The sequence below is a fragment of the Scophthalmus maximus genome, chromosome 7, assembly GCF_022379125.1.
Source record: "Scophthalmus maximus strain ysfricsl-2021 chromosome 7, ASM2237912v1, whole genome shotgun sequence".
NCBI classification, from domain to species: domain Eukaryota; kingdom Metazoa; phylum Chordata; class Actinopteri; order Pleuronectiformes; family Scophthalmidae; genus Scophthalmus; species Scophthalmus maximus.
The window spans coordinates 19,742,280-19,768,421 of record NC_061521.1 but is presented as its reverse complement, the minus strand read 5'-3'; the positions used below and the strand labels follow the sequence as shown (position 1 = coordinate 19,768,421).

Below are 26,142 nucleotides of genomic sequence, written 5' to 3'. Positions count from 1 at the left end.
CACACTGTGCTCGCTTTTTATTGGATATGAAGAGAAGGGAGAGGCATGGAGAGAACATGCATGAGAGAGGAGGGTGAGGGGAGTGTACGTACAAAGGAAAAAGCTATTTAGCGGTCATTATTTTTTACAGCAGTGAAGTTGGTGTGGTATATCACTCGCTGACGAGAAATAATGATAAAAAAAAGACCTCCATTAGGGAAACATTTAAAAAACACCGACAAGTGCGCACTTAGCTTTGTGACTTTAGGGTCGAGCGCTCCGCAGGAGACGGCGAGCTGGCCGGTCGCTGCCAGCGAAGACTGGTCCGATCTGCTCTTGCAGGAGCAACACACCTGCTAATATAAAGCCAAGTTCCTTTATCACTGACATTATTCAATTGTTTATTAAGAGTCTAATATCATAATCTTACTATCTACATTTAAATCGTTTGAATTATTACCAAAAAGAGTCAGATGGATCAAAGGCGTCTGGTTAGGCATTTTTCTCAAACTAACCTGGAGGACATTCAAGTGAATTGGACAGTCAAGGTAGAAAATCATTGAAAATGTGTTTATATTAAAGTATGTGTCATTTTTATAACTAAGATTATCTCTGTGGAGCTGCCATAGAAGGGCCGCGACATGAGGATGCGGGGCCTTATAATCGAGGAGCTTCCTGCTGATGAATGCAGCGAGCTGGGGGTCACTGAGGGGAGAATGATGAAAAGGATAACTGGAACTTCAGCCTAGCCAGATTTTTCAGGATAAGTGGATCCGGTCTGTTCCCCTTGAAAAACTTCATCCTCATGTCACGGCTCCAGCCTCCGACGCCGCTGATCAGCTGAAATACAAGAATTTCAATGACTTTTACAGCGATAGCAAACGAGGCCAATTCTTCCCACATAAACTGTTTCCCCAAAACTTAAGGAATGTAATTGAGACCCACATAAAGTGCGTGGAATTCAACTTGCATCATGCGTTTTAAGGTAAACGTTGCATTTTGAGGTCAACCCCTCTTCTCCTCTGGAAGAGAGAAACAATAATCTGTTTTATTCGTGTCCAAACACTACGTAATTTTGGCAGCGCCTCCGCAGATGTTACCACTTAAAAATCAAAGGCTGTGCTTCTTCGGCTCATGTAACATTTTTATTGATTAGAATTATAACCCAAATTATATTGTCAGTACAACTATTATCATGGGGAAAAAATCGAATCATAAATCTTTATTTTTATTCTCAGTATACTTTAAATGATTTTTGAAAAACACGTTACTTCGACTATTCAGAAAACAGCCCGTTAGGGAAAGAGTGTGTTACATCGTAGAGCATCGATCTATTGCTTTTATTGTTTTGCTCCATCTGCGCCCTAACTGTTTTTCTTTTATCACTTAATTTGTTGTCGCTGTTTAGTTGTTGTCTGTAAAGAGCTAAAGTGACTAAGACACATTAATCCGTGTGAGCAAGAGATGAGCTCATTACCCAAACGTGTCATTTGTGTCCGTCTGTGCGCTATAAAATTTGTCATGTTCTTAATGTAGCAGTATCCAAACACAGAGCATGACCACCACTGTCAACAGGCCTTAAACAACGTAATAATACCAGCATCTCGGAGCCGGTTTAATGAGAGAAGAAATGGCTGCAGTATAAAGTGAGCGAAAGTATGTGTATCTGACTTGAGAGGGAACAGGGTATCCCCATGACAAGGAACAGAAGGAGAACAGGGACATATTATTGCTTGGCAAACACCAGAACTTGATTTCCCAACTTCCATGTGGGGTCTGTTCAACAGGAATCTGGTCTCCTTCTCTGCTGGTTGAGCAGCTGTTTCTCTGGAGGACCAGACTGGGCAACAGAGAGCTGAGGAGCAGAGAAAGAGGGGGGAAAAAAAGTGAGAACAAGGCAGACAGAGAAGAAATGGACTGGCTGTGTTACAGGGGGCTGGTTTGGTTCCAAATCAGATTGCTTTATAGCAACGCAGGGGGTGAATGGTTCCAGGCAGCAGACAATGGGCCAACAGGTTCAATATTGACATTCTCCTTAGTGATAGCCGAGTTGGCTGGGTGAGGTCAGGCACTGGACCTTTGTGAAACCCAGCCAGCATTAGTGGTCATGGCTGGGGGACACTTACAGTAACCTTGGCCTCTCAGTATAATGGAGGGTCTGAGCAAGCCCAGGAGAGGTCCCCTCCCCTTTATGGGCCTCATTACCGTAAGAGAGCCTCGTCCTCAAGTGGCCCGATTCAAACACAGATCATTACTTTGTCAAAACAGCTACCAGACCACATTGGCACACGCGCGGGCCGGGCTGTGTGGCAAACAAAGTCTCGGGGAGCCAGTTGTTGAGCGCAGCAGCCGTAGGAGATGAGGCGAGGGGGAACGCAAGAAAAAGCACACAGAGCACTTTTGGACAAGTGACCGTTTATTCGTTCTGACTCCAACAGCACTTACAATTAGACAGATTCACTGGCAAGTCCCACATCCAAGGCAAACACGCACGCGCACAAAACACAATGTGTACCATCGTCTCTCAGCCAGAGTTATGGCGAGAGGCGCTGCCACAAAATAATAAAACACTCCAGCAAATTCCATGCCGTTGCTTTGCTGAAACAACATCTCAATTGTTGTTTACCTAAAGTGGTCAATTAATCCGAGGCAAACTCATAAAAGAGGAAAAGGATGCGGGTCGTCCAGGTAGGCTGATCCAACTGGCTGAGATCCAGTGCGACTCGGGACACCACGCTATACCACTCCCCCCGGTGTGGCAGAGGGAAGGGGAGTGTAGGACTTGGACAAGGACACGGAAGGACACGAGAGGGGACACACTGAGGAACGGGTGAGTCCAGTGAGGTGGATGTGCTGAGGTACCAATGCCAAAGACGAGGAGTTAAAGGAGAAGGAGGTGGAAGAGTCAGGGAGGACGAAGAGGAGGTCATCTGAGGTGATGGGGATTCTGTACGGTGGGCTGGTTTCATGAGAGATGGAGCAGGGCCACTCTCCTCCTCCTGTGATTCTGCTCTGGCTATCGTTACTGGGCTGGAGCCTCGCAAACTCGCTCTCTCTCCTTCACACACACACACACACACACACACACACACACACACACACACACACACACACACAAACACACAAACAAAACACGTCTCCTTTCTCCCACACACATGCTTCGTTCTTCTTTACTACATACTCGTGAGGGTTTCATACAGAAATAGAAGTGACATCACAACAGTCGCGTTGTAAAACAATGCACGTGGCTCCCAGTGAAGCACCCTGCACGCGCACGTGTACGTGCAAAGACTTCCTGGTCAGAGGGTTTGTCTCAGAGTCCGAACCACTCGGTGACGCCTCCTCTCCTCGGGTCAGATTTCTGCCTCTGCTTCTCATCCTCAATGAACTTCTCCTGCATCTCCTCCATGGAGCCCTCCGCCGGCGTCCCGTCCTTTTCCGGGAAGATGTCAGGGAAGGTGAAAGTATGGCCTTGGGCCTGGAAGGGAGAGGCAAAAAAAAAATAAAAATAACAAAATGAGCCAAGAAACCATCATTTTCTGAGCTAATCATAGGAGGAATTTGGAACTACTTAAAATCTTTTCACAAAAACAATTTTTTTGTGTAACAAACAAATGTGTCAAGCTGCATTTTCCTTTAACCATTTCCCAGTTATTCACAGAGATGAGTAGTGAGATACTGGATGTGGAATTCAGGACACTGTTTCTCCCTCTATATCCCTCTTCCAGTTACACAAACGCTCTCTTCCTCTCTGGCGTTCAATTACTCCAACTCTCCCACATTTAATCTCTCATCTCTCTCCATTTCTCTGGTCTTGATTTATTCAGAGGGAGAGGATGGTATCCATTATTTATTCCATACCAACCCATCTCTGGCCGTAGCTAATGCATCACTGGCCCGAGCGTAGTCTGTGTCGGGCTGCCACGGAGTACAGTACAGTGCAGTTCACGCACATGTATGCTTTGCACGCCCACACAAAAAAAAAATAACAGGTCAGAGGGTGCAGGCGCACACACACGTATCCATGGCCGATCCCTCTCCGTCTCTGCCATAGACACCTGGCAACAAGAATCCTCCGTTATCAGTCTCATACTAGAATGACTGCACTTTATATCTTAACTTGTGATGATGAAACTGCACTTAGAGGTTTTATTTTCGTCATAAGTCTGTTCGGATTTTTGTGCAAACTGTTAACAACAGCTTTCTTAGTGACAAATAGTCAAACGCCATGACTCACAAACATCTCAATCATTTTACTGAGACCTACGACTGTAAAATGAATTGCTTCCACGCACACAGTTGTCAATCAACTGCTTGGTTTTTGAATATGTGAAATACTTTGTTTGGGGTCAGTGTGTAGGCGTTGAGGAATGGTCTGGCTCTGAATGTTACTCTGTCTGTCTACAACCCCCAAAATACCGAGAGAAACATGCATATAATTACCACATAGCATTGTTTAATTCCCAAAGGGGGGAGACGACATGAAGCGCAACTCAGCCAAAGTTGCAGATGCAGTTGGAATCTCAGGTGTTATTGCGCTATGTTTATAGTTATAAATATGTGGGTTCTGGTGCATGTTTTTTGTCTTTTGCTAGTTAGGTTGTGACCTTACTATTCCATAAAATACCTTTTTTTTTAAGACTAGACAGGATAAATAATGGCTGGATGCTCCGAGGACTTTGGTTCGTAAAAAACAGCGAGAGGATGAACGCTGGTTGGAGCTTAGTTGCACACACACAAGTTGTGTGATGCTCCGTATCACATATTTAAAAGCAGCAGATTGGCGTTGAACAAATTTCCTTGCTATTTTTAGGTCCTCGTAGATCCACAACCTTGAAAAAGCTTTGAGAGGACACTTAGTTTAAAGCAAACAGAGTTACTGCGGGGGCTACTAATTGGCTTCTGATGATAGGAAATGAAGAGAGAAATGGGCAGGAAATGCTAATGAACTGTTATTCTTAATGAATAAATGTTAATAGGAACAGTATGTTTATGCTGCAAAAAGAATCCTTTACTTCCAGCTGCAGTATAATTACATTTTTCAAATATGGTGTCTTTTATTCTATAAAAGCAAACAAACAATAATAATTGGAGGGACAATGCTTTGTTTTTATATTGTAATACTGCCATTTCATAATGACTTTGTCATGGCATCTTTTTAACTATATGATGAGTGATTAGTTCATCTAAAGAAGCTGAGGGGTTGTGGCTCACATCTTAATGGTTGCAAAAGTTCCAATACAATGCAGAGATACCACGGACAAAATTTCAACTGTGCCCGACGTCATTTTCGGGCTTCTACACGACGTCACTTATCAATGTATTAAAAAAGATGTGGAAGTATTTTTCTGATCACTATGAACTTTAGATTTTCTATCTAGCTCTTACATTTTTGGTGATAAAATGTGTTTTTTGGACAATGTTGAGTTATTTTGAATACACACAAATCCAAAAATAATTACAATCGGTTAAACAGGAGTGCAGGGTAAAACAAACGAACAACAAAAAAAAACAATTAGCCCGATGAGCTGTTTAACTATTAGACAGATTAGACACCGCTTTTTCTGTCACATTCATGCACGGTCGGAAGAGCCTTCAGAGGCAATTCATTGTTAAGTGTCTTGCCCCAGGACACATCAGCATGCGGACTGGGAGAAGCTGGGATCGAACCGCCAAACTTCGGGTTAGAGGACGACCGACTCTACCTCCTGAGCCACAGCTGTCCACAGTGTTTCCTGTCGGGGAGAGGAGCTCCATTTCGGCTGTTTTAACTTTGCGGACCCTTTACATACACACAAAAAACTATTATAACAAACTGGAGGAAAGGGGAAAAAACTGAAAAAGCATAATGTCTCTTTTACCAGTCACCTGGTCTTCGTGCATGTGAACAACAATCGGACCCGACGTGTCCAATGTGACAATACTGGCACGACGAGGCATCAAAGACATTCAAACACCCAAAACACTGGTATTAAGGAAAAGTACTATTTTTGGTACGATAGTTTACAGACTTGAATTCGTGTTACTCAGTAAAACCAGGCCATTGAGAATAAACTCTCTGATGAGGAGCAGCGAGAGCAAAATATGCCACAACCTTCAATCAAAAAGAGGGGCCACTCTGTTCTTGTGTTCCTGTCTTGCAGCAACTCCTGTATTGCAAACTACAGGAGGCTTTCTTTTTTTAAAGGGAGTGCAGTAATGCAGAAACACAGACGAGAGTGCAGAGCCAGTCAGGAGGAGAAAGCTTAGTCAGGCAAAGGCAGAAAGCTGCCAAACACCAAAGAAGCACCTGGAAACCGGTGGCCCTGCCAAGGCCCTCGGTGTCTCTCTGCACTCGCACACATTGTCATCGAGGAACGCAGAATCCAGAACACAAACACTGGTCCACGCCAAGGGAAGTTCGCTGCAGGAGTAAGAGGAGGAAGAAGTGTGGAGAGAAGGAGGCAGAATGGAGAAAGATGAGGAGGGGGGATGACTCAGAGAGGAGGAAGAGCTGAGGAGGGTCCACGGCGCTAAAAAACACCAGACCTGGAAATAGGAGGAACAATGAAGCAGTAAAACCAAACAAAACTTCACCCAACTTAAACCAAATGTCATTCATTGCATGACAATTCCCAGTTAAAGCGGCACAACACTGGACCTTGTGTATACACATGGCGAAGATTAATACCGGGCTTGGGGAGCACGATTCACAAATGAAAACACAGCGCTGAGATTAAAGTCAATAAAGCGCTGAGACTCATTAAACAAGTCTTATTGTTGCCGTGTGCGTGCGGTGTGTGATGTCTGACCGACACAGCTCCTCCAGTGTGCGCTACAGAGGGAGAGGGATCGTGTCTATGAGGGCACACGAGTGGTTCATGGAGAAGACCAAGGACTGTCCAAAAGGGACAACGGTGGAGAAAGACAGTCAGACTTGGTTTGCCTCTGAGGGGTTTTCCTTCCGTTGCCTACAACACTTCCGAGACAACAAATTGAACAAGTGAATAGTTTTCCCTCGATCTGCCACCACGCTCCCAACTGAATCCCGCTGCCATCCAGGAACCTTGGGACGTGGTCTCACGCTGCTGGCGATGTAAACGCACTGCTCTTACGCACATGAACAACCCATTACACCCACAGTTTCCCTCTCAATGGGAAAAGAAGGAGAAAGACTGGGGGGGTTAAGAGGGGAAGGCAAATGTTGTCATTGACTCACTTTCCACATCTGTATGTATGTGTGTGTTTTCCTTTTTAAACTCTAATTTAATGTCTCGTTCTGTTCCAGGAAGTGTGCATTTAGCGTGTCGGCCTGCCCTGCGTCACATTTTTGGGGGATCACAGTGAGACTTTTAACCAACTCAGTGGGGACAGCTGTCAAATTAGGAACAACAATCGAGTGTCCCCCTTGTTGTTTTCACAGCAGTTACACTCGGCAGAAAGTGGTTTGTGTCTTTATTGGCATATGCTGTTCACATGTAGCTGGTGTAAGCCTCCAGGCTGCTGATACGTAAATGAAATGTCTCCAAAAATCAAACCTGGGGTTTTCACGTGTGTGTGTGTGTGTGTGTGTGTGTGTGTGTGTGTGTGTGTGTGTGTGTGTGTGTGCGCACGTCTGCGTGTGCGTGCGTGCGTGCGTGCGAGCGTGTGTGTGTAATCCTGTTTGCATCCCCAGAGGGGAAAAAGGAGAGTGCGAGATGGAAAGAGACACACAAAGGACAACTGTATTCTCTGTGTGTTTCTTTCTTACAATTTCCTCTTAAGAGAAAAAAAAAGAAAAACAGAAGAATGTTAAAGAATGGACAAATGTGTGTCCGGCGACCTTGGAATGCATGTGAAATCAATACATGGGAAATGTGAAAGGGGGGGGGGGGGACTCTTATATTATTCAAAAGCTGAGATTTTAGAATGAAATGTGAAAGCCTTAGTTATTCTGGCTTGATGTGTTAAAATGTCTTTGATGAAAACAGGAAGGTGCTTTTCCAACCTGGAGCTGAATAGAACATTATGGCACAGTCACCGGGCCGAGGGACACAAAAGGCCGATTCAAACTGCTCGGGTCGGGTCGGAGCGCCACCAGATGAAGCAATGTGATAGATGAAATACACATCGGCATATAAAAAGCCTCTGAATGGGCTGAAGGGTATGCACGGAGTAAAAGCATGCTACAAATCTCAAGAAAAAAAACAAAAAAACAGAGGCTTTCAAAGATGATTACTCAAACCCCACTGAGGTAGGTTCGACTTCATTTTCCAATATCCTCAATCCACAGAATAGCCTTCATGGTATCAGATTTTATGTCCTCTGGAATAAACCAAATTTGGAGCACCATTTTATTGCTTTGAAGACCGTTCAACAGCTGTAAAACTACTTGAGGTCAAACGGCGACTTCCATTCAGATAATCTAGACAACTTAAAAACGGAATCCATCAGAAATTACACCTCTCTTTTACGACTTGAGATCAGTCTCTCGTATGTGCTCTCTCAAAAACCTTGAGCAGCCAGAGTTATTGTGGAGCTAAATAAAATGTGACTGAGGGATTTTGGGGGGGGGGGGGGGTATGGGGGCAAGTACACTGACTTATTGAATGACCGCACTTGACCGAATTAAAGAACAGAGGAGCTTCTCAATGTGCTGACAAAGCCTGGTCTGAAAATATGAAATGGAGTCATTCACACCAGAAGTACATTATCCAATTCCACCTTTTTGATGACAGAAAATCTAGAAAGGACTCCTAAAGATAGTCATTCGCAAAGCAGCAAAAAAAAAAACCAACAGATGTTGGTATTTATCATTAGCGTACAGTGAAATCTCGACCGCACAGTGAAACGGAGAGGTGTTGACGATGCGGGGAGAAAAACTCATGAGGCTGTGGCGGTGTGGCGGGGTGAGCTGAAGCAAAGCATGGAGACGTGTCGAGTCCTGCTGGCGGAAGTGTGGGTGTGTGTGTGTGTGTGTGAGAGTGTGTGTGTGTTTGTGTGTGTGGTGATGTGAGAGAGACATTGAGGTGTTCACATTGTGGTAGAATCCACTTTGACCATACTGTAGGAGAGGCTGGCAGACTGCAGAGGGAAAGACCACAGTGGTGAGGGTTACCAGGATTAGAGCTGAGGGCAACCCCCTGCTGTGTGTGTGTGTGTGTGTGTGTGTGTATAAATAGACCCTATTTATTGAGGGGAAACGTTGACTCAGCATGCATCATGCTCTTTTGCAGCACTTCATGCAGTGTTGTACACGTCAACACCCGTAGCTGTGAGTTGGTGATTTCCGTTGGCCGGTCGCCAGCTCCATCTGACGTCTGCCTTGCTCAAGGGCAACTCAACTCCAGAGAAGAGCAATTACTAACAGTCCAAACAAGCTCTAGCAGCCCAACTTTGGATTTTTTTAAGGTGTGATCACATCTTTGTGGGTCTATTTTCTTTGGTCTCAACCACAGATTACATTTTTGTTGCATTTTTCGTTTCGGTTGACTGAAGTTCACACTGCCCACTTACAAGTGAACCTGGGCTTGTAAAGGAAAGTCAGATGGACTCACAAGTAGCTTGTTTATTGGACAGAGTTTTGGCAACCTGTCATCCCGTAAGGTTACAGAGTTTGGCAGACGGAAGCAAGGGGGATCAAAACAAATTTGATTTGGTTTCTTAAGGTTTACCATGTCTGGTCTTCATACCAGATAAAAAAATCAAATAACGGATCAGTTCAGGCTGCAGCTTGCTTTGGTTCATTTTCATCTAGGTTTTCCAAACCTGAGTAACTGCTGGCTATCCGATGTCAACATCCATCTCCTTGTCAGTCATATGAAAATACGACCAAACAATGGGCAACATGCTCACAAGAATGTTTTTTTTCGGGGGTTGTTATTTGCTCTGGGTTCAGATTAAGTTCCCTGTTCTAACAAACTGTGCCCGAGTACACTTTGTGTTGTAATGAACATGTTCCTAAATCTAGGAACGATGTTTTCCCACTGGAGCCAGTTGAAGAAGGTTCCTCTGACATTTAGTATGATTGGTGGGGTGTGAAAGCTGCAATATGACTCGTTGCGGTCCAATAAAATGGTATCGCCTCCACTTCTGACTGGTTGTGTGGTGTTTTGTGTTTAAAAATTCTGGTGTGGTCCCGAAGAATTCACATGAAATGTCAAAACCAATCAAAGTATCACCCGAACATCTTAAATTGAAATCACCCCTTGAAGGGAGTGATCACTGTTCCTGTATGTGACCTGATAATTCAATTAAATTTGTATTTCTTAGATGTTCGGTCCAAATGAAGAATTTCAAGCATGCTGCCCCACAAATTTGAAGAAATTTGTATAAAAAGTATTTAGAAAATGATTACCCTAACCTAAGATTTATCATTATAATTAGGTGATTCTGCATATCGATATGATCATTTTAACCATGTGTCACAGATTTAAAATAACTATCATAATGTGCTGCAATGGTGCCATACAGTTTGAACAGAATTACATACAAACAAATCCACTATGATGACTCCTGCTTGAAAGGTTGAAAGAAAGAAAATTAGGTTTGTACTCAAATCAGCAAATTCCCTAAAAAAAAATAGATTACAACCATATCAGTAAAATAGAAATGCTTTTCAACACATTCAAACGTATTGATTTAAGGTACTGTATTAACACTGTGTCTATACTGTTGACCTCTATTCTGAAGTTTCGTAGTAGTGTGTTGTTTTTTTTAATCTGTAATCATAGAGAAAAAAAAATACTCAAAGAAAACTGGGAGAGGCAGGAAAGACGATGGAAGAGGCCAGGAGAGGAGAAGAGATGTAGCCTGATGATTGTAAACAGCTCTTGCTGCCAGGCCCCTGGGTGGGCCACACATTCACTCTCACTTTATCTCATTCTCTCTCACTCTCTCTCTCTCTCTCTCACACACACACACACACACACACACACACACACACACACACACACACACACACACACACACACACACACACACACACACACACACACACACACACACACACACACACACACACACACACACACACACACACACACACACACACACACACACACACACACACACACACACACGCACAGAGAGAGAGTAATCTGCCCTTATGTGCCTCCATCCAGACCTTCTGGTACGAACTATTCCAGGAACAGTAGAGCGAGAGACAGAGATGGAGTGAAAAGAATGGGAGCAGAGGGATTTAAGAAAGTCAAATACTCCAAGATTGATAAAACTGGATGGTCTCCTTCCAGGAAAGATAGTGAGGTGAGAATGACTCAGTTGGAAGAATTAATGAAGCCGATTTAGATCAAATTTAATATTTCTTCAACCAAGTAAGAAGAGCTTAAGAAAAAGTCAAACTTGTGGGATGACATGAAAATAACTGCTGAGCATGAGGGACAGTGAAATCATCTCTCTCGCTGTAAAAGACAGATAAGTGGCAGTGAGAGTGTAGACCACTAACCAATAGTATCCTGCTGTGGGTTCGTTCAGGGTCATGACCCTGACCCTCCTTCCAATTACAGTGACAACTCTTCCACAGCCCAGCAACAGCTACATAACTTGGTAAGCTTTGGCTTGCAGCAGTGTAATGTTTGTGCGCTTCTCCCGTGTCATTCATATTAATGACCGTCACAATCGTGATCCATGGTTCACACATGACGGAGGCCGACATTTATTTTCAACAATGTTTGCAAACAGTGTTGTGTTTTGCATCAATGGATTTTGTATGTGTAAATGGGAAAATTAATGACCAACTTTTATACTTGCATGGCTGTTTATAATTTCGTATACTGGCAAGTGAGATGTTAATGTAGGATTTATGCCTGTTTTTATTTGCTTTTTACCTTGAAGCACATTGAGTCTAAGTCTGTTGTATGAAATGTACTATACAAGTAAACTTGACTGTTTGCATTAATGGTAACTTATAAACACAGCTCTGACATGTACAGTAAACGCTGTTATCACTGCAACAAAACTGCAATGGATTACATGCATGCTTTGTTTTTTCTTTGAATCCCCCGAGCTTAAGCTGAAAAACTACTAAATAAAGAGGAAATTACCGAATGTAAACACACTGAATGGCCTTCACAGAAGTTAAAGGGCCATCACTTGAGATAGTATTCTTTATTATTATAAAACGTATAATCTTTTTTTTACAGTATAAAGTAACATGATTATAAAAAGCAAATGTTGAATGATGCTGCATGAACTTGCGTCCACTTTTAGCTGGGAAGTGATGTGTAGTCACAGACAGCTTTTACATCATCCTGATCATTTGCACATAGTGAGGCATCATTTCAAATTTTGAGAAATATTGTTCTTATATTTTTTTTCTTATATATATATATAATAGTATTACAGTAGTGCAATGGATTGGTATTTAGTATGCGCTAAAAAGTTTTAAAATAATATAAGAAATTATCCTTTTAATAATGCAGCTATACTTAAAAAAACATTTGAAATGAATTAAGATACATTATCTAATTATGGGGCACAAAGTCATCCTCAGTCCTACAGTATGTGCATGTGCTTTGTGGGACAAAGAGCAGGAGTCAGGCAGGTGGGGGCGAGCAGCGACTCTGGTGTTACTGAAAATACTTAAAGGCCCGTCGCAGGGAACCTCAGACATACTAGTGATACATGCACCCATATTTCTGCCCAGAGACAAACGGAGGGGGTGTGTGTGTGCGCACGCGTGTATGTGTGTGTGGGAGTGTGTGTGAGAGAGTGCGTGTGCGTGTACACATGATAGTTTTCCTGTCTGGGCATGTCTTCTCCCAGCCTGCTCGAGACATTGGACCCTAGTAACAGAGCTCTCAGAAAAAGATCATCACCATCTAAATACACACCGAGCCAAAGACGTTAACGTCCATCTGGTCACAACAACATCACAGCAACTGACGTCAACACTGCCCCCACCTCCTGTACCTTGACGCCAAATCAAACCTAACCTTGCCCGTGTCAACCATCCACCCACGATATCTCTCTCTCTCTCTCTCTCTCTCTCACTCACTATGTACGCACGCGCACACGCACACGCGCACACACACGCACACACACACACACACACACACACACACACACACACACACACACACACACACACACACACACACACACACACACACACACACACACACACACACACACACACACACACACACACACACACACACACACACACACACACACACACACACACACACACACACACACACACACAGCTGTTCACTATCATTATCCCCTCCATCTATGTCAGTCACCCCCCCAACCCCCATGATGTACCCCATTTCTCTCTCACCAACGCATGTAAACAACCCTCACATACCCTCCCCCCAATTTCAAGCATCCCCTCCACCTACCCCGCCCCCTTTCAGCCCAACCCCACTATCTAGGCTACCGAACACATACACATAGAAGACCCTTGCACAAAAAAACACTCACACACACTCACCCTTACATGCAACATAAACATCCAGGCAATGCCCCTGCCCCCCTCCCCAACACCGAGGAATGTGGGGACCAGCTGGTCGAGAAAATAAAATACGAAGAAGCATAGCAAAACAGGAAATGCATCAGCAGGGCTTTATCAGGCCGGTGGCAGCCCCGTTGAGAACCTGGGTGGCACCGCATGCTGATTGGCTGATCAAAGTGGCAGCTGTGTCATTACAGGTCAGGAGGTCAGGGGTAATCAAGAGAGGTTACGAGCATGCACGCTCGTGCATGTGTGTGTGGGCCTGTTGGTGTGCGTGTGCGTGTGTGTATGTGTGTTGCCATGGCTATCTAAATAGGGGGGGACCTGGAGGAAAAGTGGGAGGAAATAAGGGTGAGGAGAGAAACGCCGCAGAGAGAGATAAAGTAAGGATCAGTCAAAAATGCCAAAAATGGAAAGAGAATGAGATGTAGAGAGGGAGAGAAAGAAAGAACATGAGTCCTGAAGCTCCAGAGCTAACTGTGTGGTCATACGGCTGAAGTGAGGTTATTTATCATGTTAAACTGGACGTCTAAACAGCTTAGACAGAGACATTTGTCCCACTTGTCTCTCTTTTGTTTTTCTTGATAAGAATCAGCCACTGTAAAAAACCTCCAAGGCCATTTAATCATCTGGAGCAAAATGGGTGTAAAACAGTCGTACATGTAAGCAAAGAAAAACACAGGGACTCGACCGAAGCCATTCAAAAAAAAAGGTTTGCGTGTGAGAATCCAAAACGGATGGTTAAGACCCTCCTCTGTTCTCAATAATTCATGTTCTCTCTCTCTCTCTCTCTCTCTCTCCACCGTGCTCTTATGAAACCTACCAATCTCAGCCACAGCCACAGCCAGCCACACACACACACACACACACACACACACACACACACACACACACACACACACACACACACACACACACACACACACACACACACACACACACACACACACACACACACACACACACACACACACACACACACACACACACACACACAAAGGATTTTACTTAGGAGTGAATTTTCCAAATCAAGAGACACATAGGGAGATGGGGGGATGATGTTCAGCATATGGCTTGATCGCCTGCAAAAGCTTCTCCTTTTATTAGGCTCACCACCAGCATACTTGAATGTATGCGCACACATATGTACTATGCACAATAATTACTGCATCAGCCTGTTTCCTTTGTTTTGAAGATTTATACTTGTGGGATGCTGACGGATACATTAAAGTAAAAGTCGGGGCTGCATGTCCCAGGACATAAAGTGAATCTTGATTTCGGACATTGCTTGTTTTGGGGGGCTGTAAATTCTTAGAAAAATCATTTGTTTGCTGTGCCAGAGGGCTCAGTGAACATAGTGACTTACCACATAGTAACTCAATAGCGAGATTTTCTGGAATAGTTGCTTGGCCTTGATAGTATCGTCATTTTGTCCATTATTGTGATATGTGAGCCTTTTGTACATTTTTTTTGTTCTACAAATGGAAGGACTGGACATTTTCTTATATTTTTCCTCCTTAAAGCTTCTGATAGGAGGTCAAGATATATTTTACTAAAATGCATCAGGAAACGCAGGAAAGAAAATGCAAATTCATGGTCTTGTGTCTGAGTTCTTTGCTGACGTCCAGAGTAGGTTGTTAAAATGAACAAGTCATTGACATGTTGTCTTTTATTTTTAACTAAGTTTACTCACAAAAAACATGGGTGGTTTCAAGTTTATTCTGATTGATGCTTTACTTTGAATGATGTGAAGTTTTCATTACAAGAAGCCTATAGTAAGTAACTGTATTCCATGGGACTGAAAATGAGCTTTAGCATACAGGGGGTAACATGTAAAAATGAGTGGTATGACTTCAAATGGCAATTTTCTTTTGATGAGTCACCCAGTCCTGTGTGAACGAGAGAAAAATGAGACAAACCGAGGGGAAGAGAGCACTGGGGGAAAAGTGGCAGAAGTTAAAAATGTTAATTGGTGTGATAAGCAAGGGTGAGGCAGTGCAGGGAAGGGAAGGAAGCAGAGTGGCAGACAGACAGAGACACACAGACAGACGAGGCTGTGAGAGGAAGGCCTGTGTTTGCGTGACAAGGTGAAACGGAGGAAGAGGGAGGGAAGGGAGAACAGGAGCCATCATGATCCAAATAGTTGAAAATAATAAAATTCCACGCAGATAAGCAAGATTTCCCCCCTCATCCTGACTGCCTGATTCAGCACCTCCAGCTCCACAGAGCCGGGGCTTCGCTCAGAGCGGGGAACAAGAGGAAGAGGTAGGGGGTCACGGGGGTTTGCAGCCGGAGTAACCCCCCCTCCATCCTGTACCCGTCTCCGCCACCACCCCCAGCCAGAATCACACAGGCAGACATAGACAACCCCAGAGAGCCTATTGTTAAGCAACGAAGAGTCAAGAACTGATAGCAGACGAACGGAGGCCAGTGAGAGAAGCTGAGCAGCAAAACGTTGCCATCTAGTGTCAGTCAAATGGAGAGTAGAGTCACACTTGGCCACAGCTTCCCCCCTCTCATAACCACTCTCTATACAGCTGTTTCTTTCTCTCCCCACTTTTCAGCTGTGTCACTTCCATGTCTCCATGTTTACCATTAAGTCTCCCCCTCTGTTTGTTTGTCTCTCTCTCTCTCTCTCTCTCTCGCTGTTCTTCAAGTTATGTCTTCCCCGCGGATCGAGCCAGGGCGGAGAAAGCGACAGAAAGAAACACAGGAAATGAGCAATTTGAATGAAGCTACCACTTATTCTACAACTGTTGGTCCAGCCCCATATCTTGTTTTGTTCTGTGGCCTTTGGGTCGCGACATCGCTTTGGGGCAATCTGACTGGTGCATCTGGTTTGCTGCAATGCCGCTGCCAGTGACCTGGGCCCCGGAGAGAAACCTTGACGCCTTTTTTACTACTTTTATGTAAACTCGGCCGCCAGGCACATAAATAGTATAGACTGAGGGTCGTTTGTGTGTGTGAAAGGGATCTGCCTTTAATATGTGCAAATGTCCCCACAAGAACAGAAGAACAAAAAAAACTAAGGGTTTAAAGGGTTTGAGTTTGTAACCCTTAAAATAAACACAACCTCTTAAAAAATGTATTAAAAAAATATATATGACCACACTGAACTTGTGCTGTGTTTTAATGTCATGGAAATTAATTTTTTTGACTTATCCTAAAATTATCTTTAGACATGGGTCTAGCCTGTCCTCGGATGTGGAGAAAAGGCATGACTACTATCAAAACAATGACATCCCTGGTTTATGTGTAAACAAAACTAGCTTGTTCACATCTTGACAACTAAAAGGTCAGCATCGTGATAACAACTTGGACCATCTGCGCGCTTTGCTCTCCCGTCTGCTGCAAACCTTTCACTCGTCATCCACTTTCACTGCTTTCACCCTTACGCAGGCTCTGCAGCGATTGTAATGTTGTGAGCTTTTGTCTACAAACTCTTGAATGGAGCTTGTGTGGTATGCGTACGGCCACACCCCTCAAATAGACGAACTTGCAACGATACTTAAAGACTCCGTGCAAGCCAAGACTGTGTGATTTTATTAGGCGTATGTCGACTGTTAGACAAAAGTTAACTCATGTGAATTTTTACGCTAAATGGTTGGAGGCGACCCACAGGTGCCTGGACGTGCCACGCGGTGCCCGACAAAGTGCTGCTGCTCCCTGCTGACCTCCTCTGAAAACAAATGTTTGAGATTCCCTCTGTTACACAAAGAGATCATCATGGCTACACAATAACATGATGGAGAACCTTCACTTCTTCATAATAGCCTCTACTGTTCAGTTAGAAAATCAAGTTAGGAATATGTTCCTAATGCAATTTTATAATGCAATGTTCCACTTGTGTTTTTTTTCTTCTCCAAAACGGTTCCCCTTTAACACAATGGAAAAAAACAACCGCAGGACTGCAAATTACATTTTTCGAAATCCCTTAAACAATGTTGACGTACAGCACGTTGACAAGATCAGCTGAAAACTTTGTTTGGACACTGTTACGTGTACAGAATGCATTTGCTGCACAAATAAGGCACCGAGCTGGGTCATTCAGAAATCCTGAGACGGGTCAGACATCCCATTCATATATTCACAGTGTCCCTTCAGGAGATTTCAACATGCAGTCGGAGCACTCAGTCTGCTGAGGTGCTACAGCTGGCACCGGCCAGCGATGTTCGTTTGCAAACTAACTGCTACTCCAAAGAAGGAAAAAATAACTCCACCTCACCACAGCCTTTTCATTCACATGCCAGGCAGCGAGTACTTTATCGGAAATGTTTGACTGCCGATAATGTTGCTGAACAATGAAATGATGAACTGAAAACATTTAAAAATGACTATAATTTCAGAAGGGGACTGCTCTCTTTCCTCCATGAAAGGCATTGGTTGAGTTCACAAAGTTTTTCATTGAAAGCAATGTTTAACTGGAAACGGTGTCATGGTGAACTTCAGCGGTGAGAAGGGCCAAGAGAATTTAATAAGGGTAAACCACAGGGTCTGACATGCATTATGAACATGCCTGACTATAAAGCCTTCTTCGGCTACCAGACATATCCTGATTTTGATCCTAGTCAACTTTGAAAGAGGATTTGATGCACAAAAAAAGGCTACAGGTTTTCCAGGAAGTTAAGTTGATGTGACTTATTAATTCACTACAAGGGATTTTCTTTTAAAAACCGGAGGAAAATGTTTCTAGACAAAAGGTACAGTTAACGAGACAAGAAACCCAACTACACCTACTGTATATGAAGTAATGTCTACCGGGGGAAAAAAATGCAGTGCCGCGATCGGATTTTATCAAGATCAGCCCTTTACAGAATCAGATGGATGGAATAGTATGACTTGACTGCAAAAGTCGGATACAAGTGTTACCCCCGAGCGTAGAAGCTGTAGTGAGCCCTGAGCTAGTCCTAGCGGTGCATGAAAGCAGTCGGACTCTAAACACACACATTGAAGTGCAGCCAGACCTAAAAGCCGGTCTGATAGACCCAAGAGTTTTCATTTTGCACTGTTGTTTTTGTCACCCCACCACCACCCCGTCTCACACACACATAAACACACACAGTCTCTTCCCCCTACCCCTGATCGCTTTGCCCCGTCTCTAGACCTCCCTGCTCTGGCATGACTCCATCATGCCCTTAGTCACCTCCGCAGCTCACCCCTCGCAGCCCCTCACGCAGACACACACACTTTCCCACACACAGTGCACATTTCACACATGCAGACGCTTTCTCTCCAGCCCCCTCAATACTGGGGTCCCCCCCCAAGCCTGAGGAAAATGGCCGTCACGGAACCCCGCTAACGGAGGCCTCCCCTCAACCACAAACCGAGAGTAAGGAATGAGAGAGAGAGCAAACATATTACTGCTGCAATATTAGCTGATGGAGGTAGAGGGTGGGAGAGAGGGGGGAGAGGAAAGGATGAGGGTAGAATGGGGGGACCGCGGTGTGAGCATCGACCCACAGAACACTCTCCCACATGTGGAGTCAATTAGGAACAATCTTGTTTTCTACCCACCGCTGAAAAAGAAAGGAGGGTTTTTCTGGGGCTCTGTGTGTGTGTGTGTGTGTGTGTGTGTGTGTGTCTGTGTGTGTGTGTGTGTGTGTGCGTGTGTGTGTGTGTGTGCGTACACAAGAGAGAGAGAGAGAGAGAGAGGTAGGAAAGGGAGTTGAGAGAGAGCATGTTTTTCCAAAAACCTGCCATAGAAATAGGCCGGATATTCGGTTTTACATCAAGTAATTTTAAGCACAAAGAGACTGCATCACAGCATTTCTGCCTGCTGCTCACCAACAAATGAGCATGACTTTAGAAAACCGCGACGTGATTGCGACTATAGAGCGAATGACGCAGACAGTCCTCTAGGGCTCAGCATGCATGAATGATGCACACATGTCACAGATGTGTGTGTTGTTCTGCATCCTCACACCTATCATCGTCGTGTACATCTGGTGAGACAGAAGAGTCACTACTGACTCGGTGGGGAATTAAAGAGACGCACACAAAATCACAGGCCACTTCCTTGGTGTCAGACAAGAGGAAGTCTCCCCTTTAAAAGATTCATGGTCGCTTCAATTATGTATCCTCTTTCAAATTGTCGTGTTTAGACAATTTTCATTATTCATCGGTTTCAAGATTGATGGCTCCCCGTCAGCGGTGGGGTTGGGTTGGGTTGGTGGGGCACAGCGTAAACAACCATCTACACCACTGTTGATTTATCTGGGCAAGATCAAAACGGCAAGCACAAAACAAAGGCCCCATGCTTTTCACGTGTGCATCAAAGGTGCATTAAAACCGCTTTGTTTGGGTTAGAAGACCAACAGACTTCAATCATTGGCAAGAAATGCAGGGAGCGGGCCTTCCCGACCCAAAACTTACCTCAGTCCACCATCAGACTCTTCAAACTCACACACACGCACAAGAGTGCACATACACGAAGTTGCTCACATTCCATCTATGGCATGCCACACGTGCACAGAAAGGAGCGCTATACCAGATGATAACCATATCTCAATTTTTCATGTAATAAGTCTGGCGTGTAACCAAAGACGATCTTTCACCCTCGGCCCTTAGAACGACCCAGACTGCTGCTTCCTCGAGAGGACAGCCAGAGTGTGTGAACCACAGGGGAGCTGTGTGTTTAGTGTGTCTATACAGCGTTGTGTGTGTGTGTGTGTGTGTGTGTGTGTGTGTGTGTGTGTGTGTGTGTGTGTGTGTGTGTGTGTGTGTGTGTGTGTGTGTGTGTGTGTCTTCTCACCAGCTGAACGTAGGCTACTTTAAAGTCGGGCTGCTTAACCCTCTGGTTCAGATGATTCCTCTTCTTGTTGGAGCCTGAGAAAAACAAAAGCATTGCATTTGTTGGCAAACAGGAATTGAGCAGCCAGTGGGACAGTGAGGTGAGGTGGTGATGATGATGATGATGATGATGGTGATGATGACATTTAAGGATACGGTAGGAATAGGGTTGTGCACCATGACGTCATACCCCAAAAGAGGAGGAAATGTGTCAGCTGGTCTTGCTGTTTCTACTGAGGTAGCTTGCCCTTTAAAAAGTTATTTTGGGTCTTGGCATGCAATGATCGAGCACGCCCGCACAACTTTGAATCAATGTAATGAAGAACCTCAAACTGAAAGTTTTTTAATTCCCTGGATGAGACAATGCAGACATATAGATTTGATTTAGATTTTTGCTATGAAATTCTATAATGTATCATTGTTGGAACTGCAATAATTAGTGGAGGACCCAATCAGTTGATTAGCAGAAGATTAAATCATTTTTATAATCTAAATGTCAATCATTTGATGGTTCCAGATTTCAACATTACTTTAAACTAAAGCATCTAGAAGTAGAGATACTTATTAAGTAAATTATAAAGTATAGATGATATAAAGTCACTATATATTTTATTTAGAATTCTGATGAACAAATCAAGACATTTGAGGACATCACCAAAGGCTCTGGAATTGTTATTATTTTCTAAATCTCCAAATGTCTTGTGTTATTTACCAAATTAAAAGGAAATTAGTTGAGATAAAAATTGTCAGATTACTAGTTTAGAAGGGATTTGTAAACTTAATTTGTAGCCACATTGTGGAAATTAGCTAAATTACTAAAGCACAATCCTGACATCTATTTACCTGCAAAGCAATTAACACATTTGTTCTATCCTATCTGAAGAAAATATATTTTTGTGCGTGGTGAAGCAGAGCCTGATCTTGTTGACTATGGAAGGCAGGTTAACCTTTTTTCCGACTGGAGATAATGACGACATCATCCTCTCTCCTGGAAGACCTCTCCATGTCAGGAAGAGAGGGGACTCAGGGAGATGCGGAGGGAGGTGTGTGTGTGTGTGTGTGTGTGTGTGTGTGTGTGTGTGTGTGTGTGTGTGTGTGTGTGTGTGTGTGTGTGTGTGTGTGTGTGTGTGTGTGTGTGTGTGTGTGTGTGTGTGTGTGTGTGTGTGTGTGTGTGTGTGTGTGTGTGTTTTAGGTCAAGAGCTTGGTTTCAAACAAACCCAAAACTCTACTAACAGGAACTTCACACATGCATCTAAATCTTTATGTTATGAGGAAAAATCTCCAGTTATCAATGATGGATAAAGACCAGAGCATCAAACAGTTCGAACTCTAATCTCAATGAGACCCCGGTGGTCAAGTCAACAGGCCCTCTGAGTAACTGCCATTGCCATGGGAACGGTTTATGACATGAAAAACAAGGGAAACATTCCACTGTAATGAGTCATTTGTGTGTATTGTGCGTGTGCGTATGCGTGTGCGTGTGTGTGTGCATGTGAGTGTGAGGTACATGTAGCTAGTAATCACTAGCCAGGCAGCCCACTGCTCAGGGAAAGCCCTGAGCAGGGTTGTAAGCCCCCCGCCCCCCACACCCCTGTGGCTAACTGGAGGCCCCTGTGTGGGTGGGAGACAGAGGTAACGAATTGTGTACGCCTGTGTCTGTGTGTGTACGTCTTGCAATGGTTGTGTGGACAAATTCTGGTTTGAAACCATTGTCGTGTGGACATTTTGGTCAGTTCTCCCATTTTGAAAGGGCTTTTTGAGGGTTAAGACTGGTTTAAGGGTTCGGTTCAGGTTCAAAGTTATGTTTAGGTCAGGAGGAGGCATTTATCCGTGATCACAACTGATACAAGATAAGAGTGTGAGTGTGTGTGAGTGTGTTTATGTGTGTGTGTGTGTGTTTGTGTGTGTGTGCGTGCGTGCGAGAAAGAGGAAATTCACAGGGAAATGCTACAACCTTTGAAACAGCACAGTATGACCCTGACCTGTCCCCCTCATAAACAAACACACACACGCACCTTGAAAAGGTATAATGTGTGTTTCTCTTACTCCGTGTAGCCCTTTCCTAATTCCTAACACATACAGACACACAGACAGACCTTTCATAAAACAGTCGCTAACGCAAGCACAATTTCTCCCACTTTGAGATTGCGGTTTGGCAGCCAGCTATCACGTTACAAATCCCAGGCTGGAGGGGTAACCATGGCAACACCTTCCAAAATACCCCTGCCGCCCATGGAGGGGAAAAAAGGGTCGTTTGCACCCCTCGCTCCTTTCTGCCTGTTCCTGTCTTTATGTTGCCAATGGAGTGGAACTCCTGACGCAGACAGGGATACCTTCTCTGACGCAGCTGGGGATCACCAGGGGCCCTGAGCCGCCCTTTCTTCTCCATCCCCCCTCTGGCCCCAAACACTCACTGCTTTACTTACACCCACTCTCCCGAGGGGCTTTCCTTTTCCCCTTGCTTTTAATGACACAACCCTAATAAACAGCCTTAATGGGTCCTTCACAGTGTAAGCTAGGCAAAGATAGGCGCCGTTCTCCTCCTCCCTCCACGTCTCCTTCCCAGTCTCTCCTCCAGAGGTAGAGGGGGCTCCTCGTGGCTCCTTCAGGCACAGCATGGAGGGGGCTCGTGCCTCGTCTTCCCAGCCCATCCCTCAGTGTCTCTCAAACTTCAAGCAACCCCTGTGTCCTCTTCTTCTGCTCTTCCATGACCTTGCAAATTCCTAGACTTGTAGAGAGCCCTCAAATCAGTGCATTGCAAACTCGAATCGTTTCCTCCCACATAAAAAGCTGAGAGGATTATTAAGTCAATGATATAACACTGTTCTCGGCTCTGTGGTCATCCTTAACGAGTGGGCAGGATGGGGGATTTGGGGGTTTGGATGGATGTAAAAGTGGCCCTGAAGTTGCAAGTTTGTAAATGCATAGTATGTGTTTGTGTGGAGGGAGTGTGGGGTGTCCTGGGACAGCTGGAGGCTGGAGTGCTGCAGCAGCAGATTGTCAGATAAGCAGCTGTGTGTGTTTGGGGGGAAAAGAGAGCCGGGCACGCCAACCACTACCGCAACTAGCCGGTGGAAAGCACTCCCGCTGCTGCATGTCAATGGGAAGGCCGTCTATATCGCAAGCTGAAATTGCTAATTGCTGCGAACCGCTGCTGACAGTCTCCAAAACAGAATCAATCTGACTTTATGCTTCCAAAAACAAAAAAAAACAGCGTTCTGGGAATTCTATACACGAAAAGCAAAATTATACTGACAACTGTTGAAAGCCTATTTGGATGGAGATAACCTTAACGATAATAGTGGAACAAAAGCCAAGATATGATAATTATTAATAACATGTTTTTTAAACAATGATCAAAAGCCTCTCAGAGTACACTAGACTTTATAAGACAAATAAAGGTTAAAAGATAAATTCAGATTTGTCAATGACAATAATAATGGCAATTCAATCGTATTTAGCAATATTTTTTGTGAAACAATGGCCGCACATTAATAAATAGTAGTTACAGAAGTTCTGGTGGATGTTTTGATGCCATTTTCTGCTACTTTGTGACTGGAATACAATATAATATCAATTCATTATACCTTTGTGTGTGTGTCTCCATATTTCAGACTAAGGACTAGTTAATTGGAGGCAGCTTGTCAAAAGTCATATCCCCATTGAGAAACAGCTGATTTCTGGGTCCGTGATTAAGTTATCTTAAGGTTTAAGTTAGGCTCATCGTGGTCAGGGTTATATTGAGTATCTGGGAAAAAGTCTATGTATTGTCTTCAACGATGACTACAGCAAATGTGTGCCATTTGGTCACATTATTGCCCAAAGCTACAGAACAACTTTGGATTTTAATTTTGGATGAATGTTTGTGGCTTGGTGTACACACCATGAATCAAGTGTTTTCACCACTGCTCTAACACCACACCCTCTTTCTCAACAATTTGGATGGACTGAGTCTTTACATAGTTGTACAGTCATGGTGAGTGTAATGTTTTTCCATCACTTGCTTCCCTTGTCATATGGCTGTGATTCAGTAAGTGATGTCTGCATTGTAGATTTTTTTATTTTCATTTTCTGCCCATTACACTGCCCATTCTCAGTTCACATAATGTAATGTGAGGAATAAAGACGATCTATATTGGCAACAAAGATGAAATTTAAACACATCATTTAAACACCCCAGACCTCCGCAGGGTTTATAGTTTTTGAGTTATTTCACCTACTTACAATGTGGAGATATCACATCAAGTCTTATAAAATTGAATTCTTCTAAAGATCCCCTTTAACAACATTTCAATATATTTTAAGAACTCAACACCACTTAAGGCTGTAACCGGTAACATCAGCAACGCACCTTTAACTTGCATTAATTATCCATTGATTTTGAGGTTGCGAAAGCAAACAGTCTGAGCTCGCAATAAGTTCTTTGGACAACTGTGTCAATACAACCGAATTGTGACGGGCTGGAAGGGAACAAAGCTCAGGAGAGTAAATTGAGTGGCTACTATCTGTGGGATTTCTCTTTCCACTGTCACCAAGGCATTGCTCATTGTGGGAAGAGTTCTCTCACTAACACCTTTGACCTTACTTTGCCTTGAGAAAATGTATGTGGTGATTTATGAAAATAGCAAATAATATCATAATCTATTTTATAAGCTTCATTAGGCCCATTCAAAAAGACTCCCCCAGATTTCTTTATAATCTTTCAAGGTTTCAATATTATAAAAATATACTTTGTCTTGGCTGAGTACTACAAAGTGAGAGATGAGTATCCTTATTGCCAAGGATGCCCAGCAAGTCAAAATTTTAAATTCAATATTTAACCAATAGTCAACATCAATCCATTAGTCCAAGGCCCCGTTTCAGAGGGCAAGTTTAAGAAAGTCCAACACTTTATTGAGCTGACAAAAAGTAGATCAGTTCACTCAACTCTGGTGTGATTCGGGGGAATTGTCTTTGCTGCATGATGAAGTTCCCCCTGATTAGTTTGGATGCAGTAAATTGTCAGACAAAATGTTTCTGCAGACCTCTACTTTTATTGCACTGCTGCCATCGGGAGTTACATCAGAAGGATTAGTGAGCCCGTTCCAAACCCTGTGACCACCTCCACCGTGCTACACAGATGAGCTTGTATGTTTTGGATCGTGAGCAGATCCTTCCTTTCCTCCATACTTTGGCCTTTCCATCACTTTGGTAGAGGTAAATGTTGGTCTCCTCAGTCCATAAAACCTTGTTCCAGAACTTTTGTGGCTCATCTCTGTACTTCTTTGTAAACTCCAATCTGGCCTCTCCATTCTTACCACTGATGGGTTGTTTGCATCTTCTCTATATTTCTGCTGAGGATTGTGATACCTTGACCCCTGACATGTGGAGGTTGGTGGCGCTGTTGTTTTTGGGGGTTTTCTTCACAGCTCTCACAATGTTTCTGTCGTCAACTGCGGTTATTGTCCTTGGCGGACCAGTTCAAAAAGTGCAAAACTAGTGTAAGTGAGTGAGTAATGTTACTTAGTACGCCAGTAGTTTTCTTTATTTTTCAAGACATTCAAGATTATTGTGTTGACTATTCCCATGTTTCAGCTTCAAAAAGGCTTGCTTTTCTCCCATAATTAAATAACATTTGGTCATTTGGTTCAAACATTCAAACATCGAATGCAGGGTAGACATTCAGAGCTATTTAATGTTTAGCCAATCAATCTAAAAGGCAACACCTAGGCAACAAGAAACACCCATCAGTGACATCCAATATTTTGCTCACTAGAATAATGAGTGGATTGAAGCAAATTGTTTTCTAACACATCTAGATGTAGATACCAGCAAACTAAAGCTGAGCACTTGTGAAGGCTCATATTCATCTTTTGATCGTCGACCCAAATGGCTTCAGTGCACAGTAACAACAAAGGACTTGGCCTTGCTGTTCCAAAAGGTTTTAGAGGGGATGGTAT

General features: G+C 43.7%; 1 protein-coding gene across 1 annotated transcript in view; it reads right to left on the bottom strand.

Moving 5' to 3' along the window:
* Nucleotides 1-2,382: 2,382 nt before the first annotated feature.
* mrpl23 (mitochondrial ribosomal protein L23) overlaps nucleotides 2,383-26,142 on the bottom strand; it is a 33,887-nt gene continuing 10,127 nt past the window's right edge. The window contains exons 4-5 of the mRNA XM_035642873.2: nucleotides 20,166-20,239; nucleotides 2,383-3,457 (exon numbers count right to left, since the gene is read on the bottom strand). Coding sequence (XP_035498766.1) covers nucleotides 3,293-3,457; nucleotides 20,166-20,239 — 239 coding nt within the window. The 3' untranslated portion in view covers nucleotides 2,383-3,292. The remainder of the gene's footprint in view (nucleotides 3,458-20,165; nucleotides 20,240-26,142) is intronic.